The sequence below is a fragment of the Pteropus medius genome, unplaced genomic scaffold (assembly GCF_902729225.1).
Source record: "Pteropus medius unplaced genomic scaffold, Ma_sr-lr_union100, whole genome shotgun sequence".
Classification (NCBI taxonomy): domain Eukaryota; kingdom Metazoa; phylum Chordata; class Mammalia; order Chiroptera; family Pteropodidae; genus Pteropus; species Pteropus medius.
Window position 1 is genome coordinate 7,530,745 of NW_024349224.1, and position 17,365 is coordinate 7,548,109.

The 17,365-nt window shown below is 48.2% G+C and overlaps 1 protein-coding gene across 1 annotated transcript in view; it reads left to right on the plus strand.

Annotated features, from left to right (window-relative positions):
- Window positions 1–3,697: 3,697 nt before the first annotated feature.
- GNAO1 (G protein subunit alpha o1) overlaps window positions 3,698–17,365 on the plus strand; it is a 132,007-nt gene continuing 118,339 nt past the window's right edge. The window contains 3 exon segments of the mRNA XM_039880918.1: window positions 3,698–3,815; window positions 4,032–4,050; window positions 4,052–4,072. Of these exon segments, the coding sequence (XP_039736852.1) occupies window positions 3,698–3,815; window positions 4,032–4,050; window positions 4,052–4,072 (158 nt within the window).

The following is a 17,365-nucleotide window of genomic DNA, read 5'->3' on the forward strand; positions in this document are numbered from 1 at the left end:
GAGCCACATGCAGTAAAAAAGCAACTTAATATAGGCATTTGCTGTTGGTCCTTTTCAAGGGCATATAAAGCATTCTAATTTTTTACTTTTAAAATTAGAAATATGTTGAATGATGTGTGTGAGTCAAGGGGAACAGTAGACTAAGGGTGGGGTAAATGAGCATTATTCTCTGGCCAACAGCAATAATCAGAGAAATATAATTCTGAAGACCATATAATATAAAACCAAATGGGTTTGATCATTCCTGATGTTAGGATTGTAATTTTCCCATTTCCACAGAAATTAATTGTGGACAAATATTATGGTATTATCTAAATACTATAACTCACTAAGAATGGGGATGGATGTTCGACAACCTCACTTACTTTGAGGAAACCAGGATACAATTGGGTTCTAGGGTTGTGGGCTTTTTGTGAGTCTAGGAAGCGTGCTTTATATATTTGTATAACATGTTATTCTCACATGTCCACAAACCTATAAAAGGAGACCTGGCGTATTCCTTAATGACTGCATGACCTTGAGTAAGTTATTCAATTCCTCAGAGGCTCAATTTTCTCAGCTGTAAAATGGGTACCCAGGTGGATCTGGATTCATGGTCCAGGCTCCTCCCACTCAGCCATGGGCTCCCCACACCACACTGCCTGAGGTTTATGTTGAGAGGATCACATGAGATCATTTTCATAAAAGTGCTCTGTAAGCTGTAAAGCACTATACAGATGAAGCGGATTATTATTAGTCTTTTAGGAAGCCCAGCTATAAAGATGCAAAGTGACCCAGAAAAAGAAGGCAGGGTTGGCAAACCTGAAAAACAACATTTATGTTGCCTAGAACATTACCCCATATGTAGTAGGTAGGAGCTTAGTAAGTACTGAGTGAATAAAGGAAAACATAAAACACAGATTCGTGCCTCCACCATACTAGGTTTGATACCAAGAAGGAATAAATATACCTAAAATCAAGGGTAATTCCATCCAACCACACAAACCACAATGCCTCAACAGCCTAAGATCTTAAATTAAAAATTACTTGCTATGAAAGAGCATTAAAATGTAAAATATAACCCACCATCGGCAAAGAAACAGTATAGTCTTACCTCTTCGGTCTTTCAGATGCAGTCTTGTAGGGAGAGCAGAATCTTGTTGAAGTTGCTGATTTTTTCCCCCTGTATCTGATAGATCTGTCTGATCATCTTAGCAAACTTATGAGGCAATAACCCCTTCTACAGAATGTTGGGTACCCAGCTCTCTTTTGTATCTGGAAGCTTGATTTTTGGGGACACCCTGACTTTAAGCAAACCAGGTTTATTCCCCAACACACACAAAAGGAGACTGGAAGGTGGGTTGGGGGGAAGGTGGGAAAAAAAGTTATTTACTTTATAAAACAAATCTTTATAAGAGTTCTTTGGCAGTTTCCTAGAATACATAAAATGTGGTTCAAATTTAAATATTCAATTTACATTCCATACTACTTTTGACATAGACAGCTATTTGTAGAATGAGGCAAACACATACTGGGAAATAAATTTTAAAATTCAGGGGAAAAATGTTTTCTTCTGGGTAGGCCTGAACTGCTTTTTTTCCTCCATTGCAAATGTATTTTTATATTGGATAACATTTCCAAAACAGGGTTTTTTTTTTCCTATTGTTGAAATGAAGCAAACAAGTTTGCTTTCAGAGTCGCAGAAATGCCCAACTGTTTGAAAAAACGTTTTGCACTGGCCGCCTGCCTCTCCTGTCCCCAAGCAACCTTTCTTATTGGCCCTTTCTCTGGGAGGGCCCCTGGGGTTGTCTGGTGGAACTGACTGTAAAACCTTTTTATGCAGTAAGAACTAGTTTTTTAAATATCTGAGACCACCCAGAACGTGCCCGATGGTGTTTGGCAAATGGGTTTCCTCAGTAAACTAACTGACCCGCGTTTCTAGGTCTTTATTTGAAAAAGAAATGAGGGGAAATGTTTTACAAAATGAGGACATCTATTCAGAATAAATTCATGTTATGAATTTGTGTTTGGGGAAGGAGGGCAAGAGAATTCAGTGCAAAGACCCCAACCAAGCTAAACCATCAAAAATGAGCAAAAACGCTTAAACTCTGTATTGAGGGAATATTTGCTAGAAGTTCAGTCGCAGGAAAACCTGGCCCTCCCCTCCGAAAGCCTCCCGGGTGGGAACAGCCTCCTGCGCTGACACCTCGGGCTGGGAACCTGGGAGCGGGGTCCGCGGTGGCAAAGGGATGCTGAGGCGCCTGGGGAACAGGCCCTGGCTTTGTCTCATCCTGCTGTGTCCCTCTCTCCTCACAGCCATACTAGGTGCTCAATAAATGTTTGTGGGATGCAGGAAGCGAAAAATCCGAATCTGCCCCTCACGCCTCAGAGGCGAATTATCGGGAACGCAGGTTTCCTCAGACCCACTGTCTCCTCACGTTGGCTGAGGTCACTCGGTCTCGGCTGCTACGGCCCCAGCAGCAGGAGAGCAACCGAGAAGGCGAGCCGCTGGAGCCAAGATGGAGAGGAAGCCGGAGAGGAAGAGAGGCGGCGCCGGGCGCGAGCCGGGGTGCCCACCAGACCGCCGCGCGGGCCCCGCATTCCCACTGACAAGGAGGCCAGCGCAGCCGGCGCGCGGGGCGGGGGCAGGGAGGGACCCCGGCGCGCGCCCGGCCCCAGGCCCCGCCCCCACCAGGCTCCGCACGCGCCCACCCCGGGGAGCCGCGGGGTGGGGGGCTGGAGGAGGAGAAGCCGCGTCGCGCGCGCGCGCGCGCCGCCGCCGCTGGCTGACGCGGGCCCCGGCGCGCGCCCCGCCCCCGCCCCCGCCCCTCCCCGTCCCGGGGGCCCGGCGCGCGGCCCTGCTGACGTCAGCGGGCGGCCGGCGGTGCGGGGTGCGCAGAGCCGCTGGCGCACTCGCGCGCTGCGCTCGCCCCCTCCCCCGCCCCGGCTGTGGCGCGCGCTCGCTCGCCCTCCCTTCATTTTTTTTCTTCGCTCCCTCCCAGCTTCTCTCTCTCGCTCCCTCTCTCCCCCTCGAGCTGCTGGCTGCCCGCGGCTCCCTCGCGCTCTCCCTCTCTTCGATAGGCTCCACCAAGGGATGCGAGCTCTGGGAGACAGCGACGCCGCTGCCCGCTAGAGACCTGTCCCCCGGGCCGGCCCCCTGCCCAGCCCTGTCCAGCGCGCGGGGGTCGGCGAAGGCGCCGCGGACGCACCGACGGCTGAAGACCGGCGATGCACATGCACTAGCAGCACCCCCTAACTCACTCCCTCCACACCCCGCGCCGCCGCCTCCTCCTCCGGCAGCAGCGGCTGAAGGACCCACCCTGCCCCCCACCCCACCCTCCGCCGGCTCCGGCTGCGGCTCCTGCCTCGACTATTTTATTTATTTTGGGTCCTGCACAAGCCTCAGTGTCTGCATCCCGCGCCTCCTCGGACCGCGGGCGCCTCCTGCCTCGGCTCCGGAGCCCCAGACCCCGGCCACCCTCGCCTCGGCACCCCCAGAGCCCCGCCAGCTGTCGCGAGTCTCTGCTGCTAGAATCTTGCTAGCGGCTGTCTTTTGGGGTATTCTGGTTTCCCGACATTTTTATTTTTAGCCAAGGGGAGGATATCGTGATTTTTTTTTCCCCCTTTGAGCCCAGGCTCTGCTCTCTGGGGGGTGGGGCGCGCCGAGCCGGAGCCGTGCCAGCCGAGTCGTGCGGGCTGTGGCAGGGAAGGGGCCACCATGGGATGTACTCTGAGCGCAGAGGAGAGAGCCGCCCTCGAGCGGAGCAAGGCGATTGAGAAAAATCTCAAAGAGGATGGCATCAGCGCCGCCAAAGATGTGAAATTACTCCTGCTGGGTAAGGATTGGGCTGCCACCCCCATCCCCCGACCCCGGACACTTTGCACCCCCTCTGCCAGTTCCCCCACCTTACTCGCGCCCCAGGAGACCTCGTCCCCGAGTTGGCACCACCAGCAATGCTTGGGAATCTCCTCTCGCATGCCTTACCCCCCACCCTCCCTGTTCCCCCCTAAACCCCAGCCTCACCAGTTTTTCCCCCTGTCTGTCCCAACAGGGGCTGGAGAATCAGGAAAGCACCATTGAGAAGCAGATGAAGTAAGTCCCCCTGTGGCGTGGGAATTTGTGCTTTTTATTAAGGAACCAATTTTTATCATGTATTACCTTACTCCCACATTGCTCTACAGGCCCGGTTTTTTAATTAAAGTACACACACACACACACACACACACACACACTTATAGTTTGACTCCCCTCCCCCACACCCTCGTTGGTTCTGAGACCCTTCATCCCAACTCCTGGGATGGGTGTTTTGGTGGGGAGGGCGGGTGGGTAGCGCCTGTAGTTGTATGAATGACAGTGTCCGCCATATTGATCAGAACATCACACTATTGGTTTGATTATGATCATTACTCTTGCTGTGCGGTGTTTTTCATGTGTCTCGCTGCCTTCATTTCTGTCTCACTGTGTTTCATTCTGTCTCTTACTCCTCCTCCCTCCACCCCCCCACTCCATATCCATAATCCCATTTCCCCTGCTCTTCTCCTGGGGCAGCGATTTTGAACTTGGCTAAAACATGGAGGGGGCCCAGCCCTAGATTCCTGGGGTGGAGGATCAAGTGTCTGCTGTTCATGGATTTGGTGCTGAATTGGAGGTTGTGGTGTCCGCCCCCAAAAAAGAGGGTGAGGGTTAGGGGAAGGGGCGTGTGATAGGGGAGGGGATGGGTTTCCAAGTGGATGTGACTGGCACAGCTGTATCCAAGGCTTAGGTGGAAGGGGGATGTTGGCTGTGAGGCAGAATGCCTGTCCCTTGCTGCCCCTCTTCCTCCCCCACTCTCCCAGCGTTTGCTGTCCTGACTCTGGCAGTTTTCCTTCATTCTATAGTCTTTATCAGTGTATTTATTTACACTCTGCATAGGCCACGTTCCGTGTAATCTACCCACAATGCGGATTTCAGGCCCCACTTGCCGCCGCCCCCTTCTGCCTTAGATATCAGTTTCCCCTCCTAATTAACTGGGGGTGGATTTGAGTGATGGTTGAAAATTAAAACAAAATGGGATATTCCTTCCCTTCCACACTTTCTCAATAAGAAGCCTCGCCCCTCCTTCCCACTCTCGGGCTTGCTTCTTGCCCCATCCACTCGGCAGTTCCTGGTGAGCCCACAGGCAGCTTGCTTGGGGAGTGGGTAGCCTGTGGGGAAGGGGTGCGCGCCCTCAGGGCCTCCTGGCCCTGCTGCTTCCGTTGACTTGTCAGTTCTCGACGAAGGAGTTCGTTAAGGCCGTTTAGCGAGGATTCCACGTCGCTTTGCTGTGACACCTTCGTGCACACACAGCTCCTAATTAGGGGTTGCTGTGCAGTAAACAAAAATGATTATTTTTCAACTTGACAGAATAGCCGAAGTAATTGCATCCCGTAGGAAAACAATGGAAAATAAAAACCTCTTTCGTAGAAAGGAGGGTGGGAGACGACGCATGCTTGCGGTTTCAGAACCAAGATGCAAAAAATTTTGCATGTGTAACAGGCATGACAAGCGGGTTCTAGGCGGCGCCATGATGGTAGGGAGTAGCGACTTGGAGACAATTTCCCCCGTCTGCTTGACATTTTCTTATTTTTGTTCGAGAGCTCCCTTGGGCTTTCTTTGCAGAGGCCCCCTCGGCTCGCCGCACCCCTCTGAGCCACGGATAATTTGGCCTGGGGCTTCTCTGGTGCTTGTGCAACCCAGATGGATGGGGAGGCGGGGCCTGGGGAATCGCTCTTTGCAACAAGGTGCAAGTTCCATCTGCCTCGAGCCCTTGTAGGTCGGTAAATGCAAGCAGCCACCTATTCTTCCCAAGGGGAGACGTTTCGAAACTTTAGGAGTCTGTAATCTGCAGTGGCGGGCTCAGAGCCCGGTAGAAGCCCCAGTCACGGGAGCTGGGTGAGGTTTCAGGCGTTGCGAGTGGTGGACAGCGCCCAGCCGAGGCCAGAAAAGTCGATGGGGCTCAGCTCGGCGGCGCTCGGCAAGGCTCGGCGAGGGCTGGGCGCGGGGCTCGGGGCGATTCGACGCTGTTCGTAAACGAGTCGGGGCCGGGGCGGAGAGAGCCGAGCTTCTTCGGAGGGGGCCGAAGGCATTCGGTAACGCTCGGGGAGGAGGAAGGAGGGAGGTGGATATGCTAGAGTCTGCAAATTAACTTTGCATCCGCCAAATCGAACTCCTTACCTGCTTTTCTGGAACATGCCTCATAAATTAGGTTGATTTAATAGGTTTAAAAATATATGCCAAGTCCCCCAAAAGGTACCTCGCCTTTTTTATTCAAAGAGAGTGGAGCTCTCTGAAGACATAGGTGTGCCATTTTAGAATGAAAATTCCTAATTATGTACTGGGACAGGAAATCTTAAATGAAGGCTGTATGTGGACTTAAATGTAGACTTTACCAAGAAAGTAAGTCTTATTTGTCTCATCTTTGGTTACACTAAAGAAGGAAAAAAATTCACACCAAGTTTTTGATGTTTGAGATGGTTAAATCAGATATCTGAGCATTTCTTCTCTTTTCCCTGCACTCCTCCCTTTTCTCATTTCCACAGGACACATTTTGGGAGAGAAATGTCAGACAAAACTAAGATTTTGTAGGTAAAACTATTAAATTAAAAAAAAAATACACCAACTCTCTTTAGGTAATAGGCTAGGTTTTTTGAAAGGTCAGAGAGATTTCTGGCTCATGTAAATGTTGTTACAGGGGACCCTGGTGTCTTGTCCTCCTGAAACATTCATGAATGGCAGCTTTTTCTGTAAGTCCTCCAGCTTGGCTTGAAATAAATCAGATCAGGGCCTTGTGCCAACCTGAATGCAGGACTTGTGTTATTAACCACAAAATGTGGGATTGGTGTCACTGTATCCTAGTGACAAATTCTTTTGAGTCCTTCCTTGCAGAAATGATTTTCCTGATCGCCACTTGGCTGAGAGTTACTCGAGTCAGAAGAACTGTACAATGGGTGGGGCCAGGCCTGAAAATCTAGGTGGCGTTTACGGAAAGCAATTGAGGACTTGCCTGTGCAGTGTAATTGATGACCAACCTCTCAGGCCATACAGATGAGCTGATTATAGGCTGCTATTTTATTTCACCTGGGCAGGTGGAATATACCCTATGAGATACCCTATGCGTGGATGATACCCTATGAGAACTTGATGATTTCCTAATGGGGACTGGGGTTTTATAGCTCAGCTTATTGATTTGAGAAGAAGAATGTTGATATTTAGACATCTTCAGACCCTTTTTAGTCAGCAATCCAGAAGATCAGAGTCATTCCATTCAGCCTATATTGTCATCTATGTTGTAGCATGCTAATTAGAAGAAGGAATAGGCTTCCATAGTAATTGAAGTTATATGATAAAGGACTGGCTGGCAGATGCTGCTTAAAACAAAGTGTTAACACCTACATCAGCCTAGAAACTTTGCAGGGAAACTGACCTTTGAAATTCTTTTGCTTGATATACATTGTAATGGGAAACTTGCATCCGCTTAAGAGATGTCATAAATTAGACTGTCACTTTAAAAGACTAATTCTTAATATTTTATTAAAAATTTCATTTGAATATAGCTTTCTGGTTTTTTTTTAAATTGCATATGTGATTGTAAACTAGTGTTTGGGAGCTCTGTGTCGGATAATCCAAAACATTTTAGTACTGAGAAATAAACAGTGATCATTGAGACAGCACAGATATAATTTCACACGTACCATGAGTAATCAGTGTCTTTTTTTATGTGTGGCATTTTAAATAATTTCGCTTATTAGGAGGTTGTAGCCTCACCTGTGATACAACCTCACCATTTTTGCAATCAGTAGGACTCTTTTAGTTATTCAGACTAACTAATATTTTAAAAGGCAGAGTTAATTTTATTTAATTACCAAAACCTTTACAAAGAAATCTCTTAGAGAATTATATTTTATGAAGTATGGAATCAACAGAAAATCACTGTAAGTGACTTCCTGTTCTGAACAAATAGTAACAACTGCTTGGCCGTCTACCTGATGAAAATGTAAAATGAACTGTGGAGTTGCTATGGGCACCAGAGTTTGCCCTCATTTAAGGTGTTGAGCATTTTGTGATGTCGCATCTGGGCTATCTGTCTCTGGAGCATTAAGTGGATTTTTAGGAAGATAGAGAGCTTGAAGGTGGCAATGAGGCACAGCCTACTAGATGGTATGCTTTACATAAATAGACACAGTAAAATGGAGCACTTTGAATGTGCGTTCATTCCCAAGGTGCCTACTCAGGGCCATTATAAAACAGATTTAAGGATTTGCCTGATGCAGACATCATGCTCATACAGATATCCCAGCCCTTACAGTGGGATATGATTCCAAGGACAGACCCCACCCTGTCAGGAAGGCAGCCTTAAAACATCATCTGCTGCCAGAAGCTGGTGGTTTCTTCCTACCAGCTCACCGTGGTATTGTGATTAGGGTGTCTACTGTCTGGCTGGGGTTCAAGGCAAGCCTGTGTTCATTCAGCACACCGTCGTTCAGCACCTACTAAGTAGTAGGCATGAGTGGAGGTGAATGCAGCTTGCAGCCATTGCTTCGTAAAAGTGAAGCCATCCTAAAAAGCATTTTCTGCACATCCCCAAAGGGTCCCATGTTGAGGCAGCGCCCCGCTGAGAACTACTCTTCTAGATCTGTGGACTTGTTATTTCTGCAGTCATCCCTTTGGCTGCTGTGCTCCCCTCCCTTCCTTCTGTCTCCATGTTTATTCAAATGAATGCACCTTGCTCTCTGGAGACAGCGTGAGCGCGAACAGAATGTCAGATCAAGTAGCAGATGAGTTCTCCTTTGCTGATGGATGGTGCTCTCTCCTTCCTTACTGTTCACTGAGCTGTAAATACCAGCAGACCTTCCTGCCAGAAGAGTAACAAACAGTCCACCTGATCTCCTCAGGAATCAGCTATGGAAGTCTTGAGCCTCTGTTACCTGTTGGATTCTAAAATAGAACCTGCCTGCTTGTTGAAAGCGTTGTTGCTGATTAGATTAAATGGATGAGGCTTTATGGGGGATCGACAGAATCCAGAATTTCTGTTCTCTGCGTGTGTGGGGAATAGACTGTATTTACAGTGCCCAGAATCAGAGTACTGTCTTGTTTCTTTAGCACTTGGAACTCCCCAGATTAGATTGTGTTTCTTCTCATACCACATCTACTAGAGATAGGACAGGATCGCTCGTGTTTTTCAGCTGCTCACAGTACCCTATCCCTGATAACACTCAGATTTAATATGAGTAGAATAAGGTCGAATTTTTCTGACATGTGCTCAGTCCATCTGGATGCAGGGACTGGGCTCCCTGTCTCCCAGGGTGTTTCCAGTCTCTCATTTCTTATGAAGCCAGACAGACCATTATCTCAAGAGCACATCTTGAGCTGAAAGACAATAGACAAGCTGGTGAGGGGATGATTTCAAACTGAGAAAACATATTGGAAGGGTTTAGCCCCAAATTTGACACTAGCAGAGAGCAACTTTTGATTGTGAAAAAAAATAAATGTATATATGTGTGTACACACATGCTATATGGATTTTAAAATAGCAGATGCTATGAGATGGGCACTTCACCTCACTTTCTTACTGATTGCGTCATCATAGAAAAAGGTGTTCACATGAACTCCATTCTAAGGATTTGTTTGAATTTGTATCACATTCTTATTTTATTCTGGGCTTCTCATTCATCCACAATTGTGATTAGAAAGAAGCCATCCAACAAATCAGTCATCCGCATAGAGGGGGAGGAAAGGAAGGAGTAGTGGCCTGTTACCAGTTCAAAGAAATAGGTAGTTTCTTGGTTAGTGAAGCAGTTTAGCGCCCTTCAAAAATGAGAAGTGATTAAGAGCACGTACTCTGTAATCAGGCTGCCTGGCTGCAAATCTTGGCTCCACTACTAACTAGATGTGTGACCTTAAACATGTTACTTAACTTTTGTGCCTCAGTTTCTTTGCCTGTAAAACGGGTCGATTATAAAAATAACTACCTAATAGGGTGTTGTGAGCATCAAAGGATATAAGAAATGCCTTTATGACGGTTTTCTAGAAATGATTATACAAATGTCAGCTATAGTTTTTATTTCTTTGATTGAGGGGCAGGTGTTCCCTTCCCATATGGAGTTCTCTCGTCAGGTATGTGGGACTCAGCTGTCCTGAGAGCCAGGAGTGGGGTGCCGTGGTTCCTGCTCATGGCCTCTTCCCCTCGTCTGCTCTGCGGCACCAGTTATGTAACAAACTGTGTTGTCATAACTGATGTGACATTTTTGATGGCGCAGCTGCTTCAGCCCAAGAGGCTGGAGTGATATTACAAAAAGTAGGAAGGAGCACTGGACCTGGAGTCAAGACAAGTGGCTCTGCCTCTCCTCTCTGGGGGTTCCAGTTCCTAAAAATTGGACCAGGGTCACCCCAAGCTCCTTTCCTTTTCTAAGTGGTCTATGAAGTTGGGAAGCACCTTCATTTTCTGGGTCTTGAGGTCTCTGATGCGAGGCTCTAAATGTAAAAGCATCAATTATGGTTCCATCCTGCGGGGGTGGGGGGTACCCATGAAAGCTCTTTTAAGGCCAAGATAACTGTAGAATAGCAGCCTCAACCACAAAGCTTTGTCAGCCAGGAAAGTCACAGTCTTGAGGGACATTTCAAGAAAACCACCTCTAGCCTAACTTTTCATGCAGACGTGGTTGTCAAACCAAAGAGGAGGACCTAAAAGTATCCATTAGTAAGAAACACAATGGTTCTGGGAGGAAAGCCCCAGGGACGTGTTAGAAGTAGTACGTCTGTGGCTTCCTGAAGGCTCAGAAATGGAGGCAGCCCGGCTTCCACCAGGCGTGGCTGCACGTGAAGCACCTTGCCTGGGTTCAGGGGCGCAAGACCCAGGGACTTGGGGGATTGCAGACCGGTGAAAGGGGAGGGCCCGGAGAACTGCGTTTCAATTTCGACTCACTCTGTAATCTGACTTTGGACAGGTCATTTCGTCCCCAATTTATCTCTTAATGAAGACATGGGCTTTCACCATAGACTGTCTCAGGCCTCTTTCAAGTTTCTAGCTTTAAGACACAGTAAATGCAAAGAGAAACCTAGAAGCTGAAACGCAGGGTGGATCGTGGGAGTATTTACCGCCCACAGCTTTTATCTGCTGAGCCATCTTTAGTTTTAATTTTCTTTACAGAAAAGAGGAAAAACATTGTGCTTTTCATAGCACCAAAAAAATTAAAGTAAAATAAAATCCTTCAAGGCTAATAGTGCCCCAAATTTGTTCCCCTACTCGCTCGATTTCTCAAGCAAGAATGGAGAAAAAAGAAAAGGGGACAATATATAAGGCTAGGACTCCATGGTCAAGGATTTACCCTGGATTCTCTGCCTAAGGCTTAGCCAAAGAGTAGGTCTTCTGTGAGAAATGGTTACTTATGGGGACAGCTTCCCCAGGCAGTAAAAACTCAGGGTCACCTGCCTCCAGAGTCTCAGAGCATGTGGTAAATTAATTAGGTGTTTATGTGTCTGTCTCCCTTGCTAGTCTGGATGCCCCCGGCCTACCAGGGCTCTCCAAAGCTGGGGTGGTGACTTATTTTTCCTCATAATACAGCACCGAGCCCAATGTCTGGCACCAAGTAGGTGCTTAATAAATGGTAGTTGAAACGAGGTACACCGAGAACGCAAACTCATTTCTACATAAGCCAGAATAATAATATTGAAAGCCTTTGATGATGATAGGCTGTGGTCTTCATTTTCAATCCAATCCCTTATCCTCATTTGTTTTTTTCACACCAACCTATGAAGAAATACAGTCATCAACTCCATCTTTCTCCATCTTTCTCCATCTTGAGGAAGTGAGGCTCAGAGAAGTTAGGTGGCTAGCTCAAGGCCACACAGCTTAGTAAGTGACAGTGGTGCATTCAGACCACGATTTGTCTAATTACAAAACCTATGTCTTTTCCATTCTAACTCCACATAGTGCTTAATAGACCACCACCAGTGTAGGCAATGGAGAGCTAGCAGGTGGGAAACCAGGACCCATCAGCAAATGGGATGGTACTAGCTTTGGTCGGTAGCTGACCAGAATAAGTGTTTGATTGGTGCGGAGTTCCTTCTGGAAGTGAAAGTGGTGGTCATCATCGCATATCACATGGATTCTGACACCGGTGTTGCCTAACCACCATCTGGACCACTCCTGAAATCATTCCACTCCTGCCTCAGAGGTGTGGGCCATTCGTAGGTGGCAACAGAGAAGCTATCACGGAAGTCTGTGGCTTTGGTGCAAGTGGGTGGCTTGGAGAAGACTTGAGAAAGACAGGATTGTATGATATCCATCCATTCATCTGTCGATCCATCAATCCTTCTGTCCATCCATAAGCATTTTCTGAGTCCCTACTGTATACCAGGTATACACATGGTGTCATGGAGGTAGAGAGGAAGGTCTCAGCCCCTGCCCTTGAATTCAGCCTAAAAAAAGCTACATGTAAAAGACACTCCCCATTCAGGGCAGGAAGCTCCATGAAGCTGTGGGAGAACAGAGCGTGCCTTTTCCAGACAGGAAGTTCAGGGAGGTCAACCAAGAGAAAACGACATGTGGGCTGAGTCTTAAAAACGAGTTGTAGTTAGCCAGGTAGAAAGAAGGAATGCTAGGCAGAGGGACCAACATATGTCAAAGCACTAAGATATAGCACCACATGGAACATGACAAGAATGTAAAATAATTTGGTTTGATTAGAGCAAAATATGTAAATGGAGTTTCAAGAGATGAAGGGTGAAAGCTGAGACAGATCAGGTCATGAAAGGCCTCACCTATTGTGCTAGTTACTTTGGATTTTATTCTGACCATAATGAGATGTTACTGGAAGGTTTTAAGGAAATGAGTATTAGGATCAGTTTGCACTTTAGAAAGGTCACCTGTGTGGACTGGACCAGGGAGTCTGGTCCAAAGGTTAGAGACCAGATGTAAAGTTATTTCTGTGATCCAGGTGGGAAAAGATTAAGAACTAAATTAAAGCAGTGGTAGTGGAATAGAAAAAAAAAAAAAGGACAGATTTAAGAGATATTTGGGCAGTGGAATAATTGAACTTAATTGTTGATAAATTGGAAGGGCATTGAGGAGGAACTAAATTATCAAGGATGTAGACAAGAATGAGTGCAGGATTCCTGGTCCAGGCCACTGGTGGAATGGTAGTGCCATTCCCTGAGATAAAAAAAAAAAAAAAGAAAAGAAAATGAAGAGCAGAAGGGAAGACTTGGGGAGAAAAGCAATGACTTAGTTTGATCATGTTGATGATTCTTGGGGCAAAGGGTCGGTTCGAAATTCTGTAGTGCTTGTGGGTATCGAGAGCCATGGAGGTTGGTAACCTCAGCAAGATGAGTGAGAAGGGGGGATAAGGCAGAGGATGCATCTCCCACCACACACACGCACACACGCACACGCACACACACGCACACACGCACACCAGCTCCAGGCAATGATAATCTTTTACAAAGAAAAGCCTATGAGGGAAACAAAAGCCTGTGAGAGCTGGAAAGAAAACCCAGGGTAGAGCAGCACTGTGAAAGCCAAGGAAGGAGAGAATCTCAGGAAGGCAAGGAAGCAGTTAGTTGAGTCAGATACTGCAGTAGTCAAATGAAGTGAAGACCATCAGGTGTCCACTGGGTCTGGAAAGTTGGTGGCTTTGGCAAGAGCAATTCCCCATTGCAGTGGTTGCTGAGCAGTGAGTGGTACTGAGGAAACTGAGGCTGCGAACGGAGACTCCTATGAAAGAAACCTGGGATGTAGAAGAAAGGGGAGCAGGAAAGGGAGGGAGAAGGGGATCTGGGGCTCAGGGGGGGCTTTATGTTTATTGTTCATTGGGCTGTCGTGGAGGGACCAGGATCCATGGAGAAGCCGTAAAGGAAGAACCCAGATGGAGGGAGACGTTGCAGGTACAGGGAAGAGGAAGTAGAGGGAGCAGAGCCCCGGCAGGGCGGGCGGAGAGCGATGCGGTCGTGGATGGTGGCGTGATTGGACCTGAATGTGCACCTCCTTCCCCGAGACTGCCTGGAGGGCAGGAAGGATGTGGAGGGTGTAGAGAAATTTGGGGGTGGGATGGTGGGGACAAGAAGTTGAAGGAGTTCCTGCCTTATCATTTATTTTTCTCTGCAAAGTGGGAAGAATTAAAAAGCAGCTGTGCTTATTTACTGGCACACCAAACACTAGTAATCTTTATTCTATTCAAACTACTCATTTATTCATTTACTCCGTATTCGTCTAGCACCTGTTATGTGCGAGGCGCTGTTCTAGGTGCTTAGGGATCCGGTGGTGAGCAAGTCAAGTCCCAGGGGAATCAGGCAATGACTTTGTTAACAAGTAATTAGACACAGTAATTATAGATTGTGAACAGTTCCTGGGGTCACACCTTGGTGAGGCCCTGTGCTGATCGCACTGAGGGATCCGGTCCCTGCCCTCAGAGAGTGGAGCCAGTCGGAGGAGACAAGTCAGTGGCAGAGTGCACAGAAGAGGCAGCGGTGGCCTCCGATTGGCACGAGGCAGGCAGGTGGAGAAATTTTGCAGGCCGTTCTATTGGGGCCGCCGGTCACTGCTCCCTGCCACTTAGAGATCGAAGTGGGGCGACTCAGGTCTTGCTGTTCTTCACAATAGCCTATTGTCCTGGCCACAGCGATGGGCCCAGGGATGGTCTGTGACTTAAGCCAGGCCAGGCAGTCCTTCTCTGGAATTTTATAGTTATTATGAGAAGACACTCTTCATCCGGGATCCCAGCAAGGTCCTCGCGGGGCTGGAATGATGACAGCCTGGAGCTGCCTCTGGCCATGTTCCACCTCTCTGGTGCTCTGTGCAAGGAGAAGGCTTGCTTATCTTGAGAGAGACTGGGACTCTGAGAGGTGGGGAGACGGGGGAGGAAGAGTGGGGAGGAGAGAGGGAGGGAGAGGGAGAGGAGAGGGGAAGGGGAAGCCAGAAGGACATCTGATGATATTATTGTAATCTCTGAAGCTGGCTCTATAGACTAGACAGTCACGTGAACCAATAAATCTCTTCTTTTACGTAAACTAATTTGAGCTGGAATTCTCTCCTTTACAACCAGAATCATCCCGATGAGAAGGGTAAGCCCTTCCGCAAAGAAGAAGCAGTAAGAGCTGGAACACAGAAGCAGGGCGCAAACACGCAGGCGGCATCGGGGAGCAGTGGGCAGGCTTCTGTAGCACAGCTGGGGGTTCGTGGGACTATGAGAAGCAGTAGGAAGAGTGGACTTAGACTGTGGGGTTCCCTGGTCATTTTGCCTAGGGGTATATATTTTGAGAACTTGGAGAAGGGAGACCAGAGAAGAGGCTTAGGAACAGAGAGAGAGAGATTTTTCTTTTCTTTTTGGTCTAAACTGGGAAATTGGTAGGAAAGTCAATAAGGAGTTGGGTGGAGGAGAGATGCAAGAGATGAGACCTGGTATCCAGCTGAACACGGGGAGAAGAGAGGAGATCAGGAAAGTCCTCCCAGTTTTGAACCTGAGTGATGGAGTTGTGTCATCAAGCTAGGAAACAGGAACATGCAGAGAGGCAGCAGAGGGAAGGTGGCAAGCCGGACCCTGAGCATAAGTTCAGGTCCTTGCAGGATTTTCAGGAAGTCGGTGGTTTTCTCAGGAAGCCTTTCTGGTGTTTAGCAGAGAGGTCAAGGCTGGAAGAATAGGGCTCGCCTGCCGTGTGTGGTAGAGCCTTGAAGATGGGTGCAGTGACTCTAGGGTGAGTGTGCAGATGGAGAGAAGGGGAACCCAGGGAAGGGGAACCCAGGGAAGGAGCCCCCCATTGTGGAGGTGAGCAGGAGGGCCTGCCTTTGGTAGACTTACAGGCAGCTCCAACTGGGGAGAAATGTGCTTCAGGAGGTTCTGTGGGGTGAACAGGGTTCTCTGCCACGGTGTTGCCACGTTAGATGAGGACTGAGAAAAGGCCATAGTGTTTGGTGGTTGAGGCTGTCACTGGCCTTTGAAAGAGCAGCTGCAGTGGAGGGAAACAGAAGCCAAACTCAAGGAAATTTTAGGGCAGAGATAAGACTTGCCTAGGAGTAAAGAAACCTGAGTTCTACCCCAGCTCTGTCCCCATTAGCTTGGTAGCCCCAGGCAAGTTGATTAACTTCTCTGGGACTTAATATCTTTACATAAAATTTGGGACTGGACCAAATGATCTATAAACTTCTGCTCAAGTCTTGAGGTCATAATTTAAATCTTGCCGTCCAGCGAAACAGATGTTCTCATAGCAAAGGAATTCCCTACCTTCTCCCTTAGTCACCCCCAACCGAGACAATAAATTATAACAGAATTAAGCTTTCAGAAACCTAGTGCTAATTGAGGAAGAAAACTGGGCCATCAGCTCAGGGAATTGTAGACACCAGCGCATGTTGTATCCACGCATACTCTCCACTGAGAGTGTGGAGCCCTGTGGGGTAGGAACTTGTCTCGTAATGCAGTCAGGGTTTCCAGGACCAGAATCGTGTGCTGCTCCTCCACAGGGAGGAGTGCCGAAGATGGTTCCAGAGCACAGAGACAGAACAGCCCCAGCCACGTGGAGGCGCTCCAGCCAGGGCGGGCGGAGAAGAGCTGGAGGCATCCTGCCTCGGGAGAGCAGCAAGCCTGAGGGCCCCAGAGGGCAAGGGCACTGGCTCTGTCTCTGGCTGTGGTCCCATCACTGTGGGACTTTGGGGAAGGGGTGGTGGAATGGCAGCGGGGAGACCCACCTCTTGGGTTATGACCATTCCTCCCACCCTTTTTCGTCCGCATGTGCAATATAAGTTCGATTTCTTTTTGAATCCTTAGTTTCAACCATGTGGACCTCACAATTTCCTAACTTTTTTGTTCATTCTGTGAATACCCACGGAAGACCAACTCTGTGTTGGCGCTTTCTAAGTTTCTCGGAGTAGAGCCCTTAATAGGACTGACATACTCCCTTCCCTCAAGAACCTTCCAGTTTTAGAGAAGGGAGGTTGACAGTACACAAGTAAAGGAATAAGCAAGGTTGTTTCACCTCGTGATGTGTTCTAACAGGGGAAAGTGGGCTTGAACAGTGGAGAGAGGTTGGGGGAGATGAAGGATAAGACAGCAGGAAAGGAAGGATCTGAGGAAGCTGGAATCACACATGCAAGGGCCCTGAGGCAGACATGATCAAAAAGAAGGCCAAGGAGGCTGGACCAAAGGGGAGGAAAAGTAACTGTAGAATTGGATTAAAGAGGCAGGGAGGAGCCACCGTGCAGGGCCTGATGGCCATCGAGAGGCAGTTGGGTTTCATTCTGAATGCGATAGGGAAGGGTTGAAACGCTGGACAACTCGACCGGTCTCATATTTTAAAAAGACCCCTCTGCATTCTGGAAAAAGCAAAACCGTAGGGACAGAAATCACATCAGTGGTTTCTAATGCAGGTAGGAGATAGACG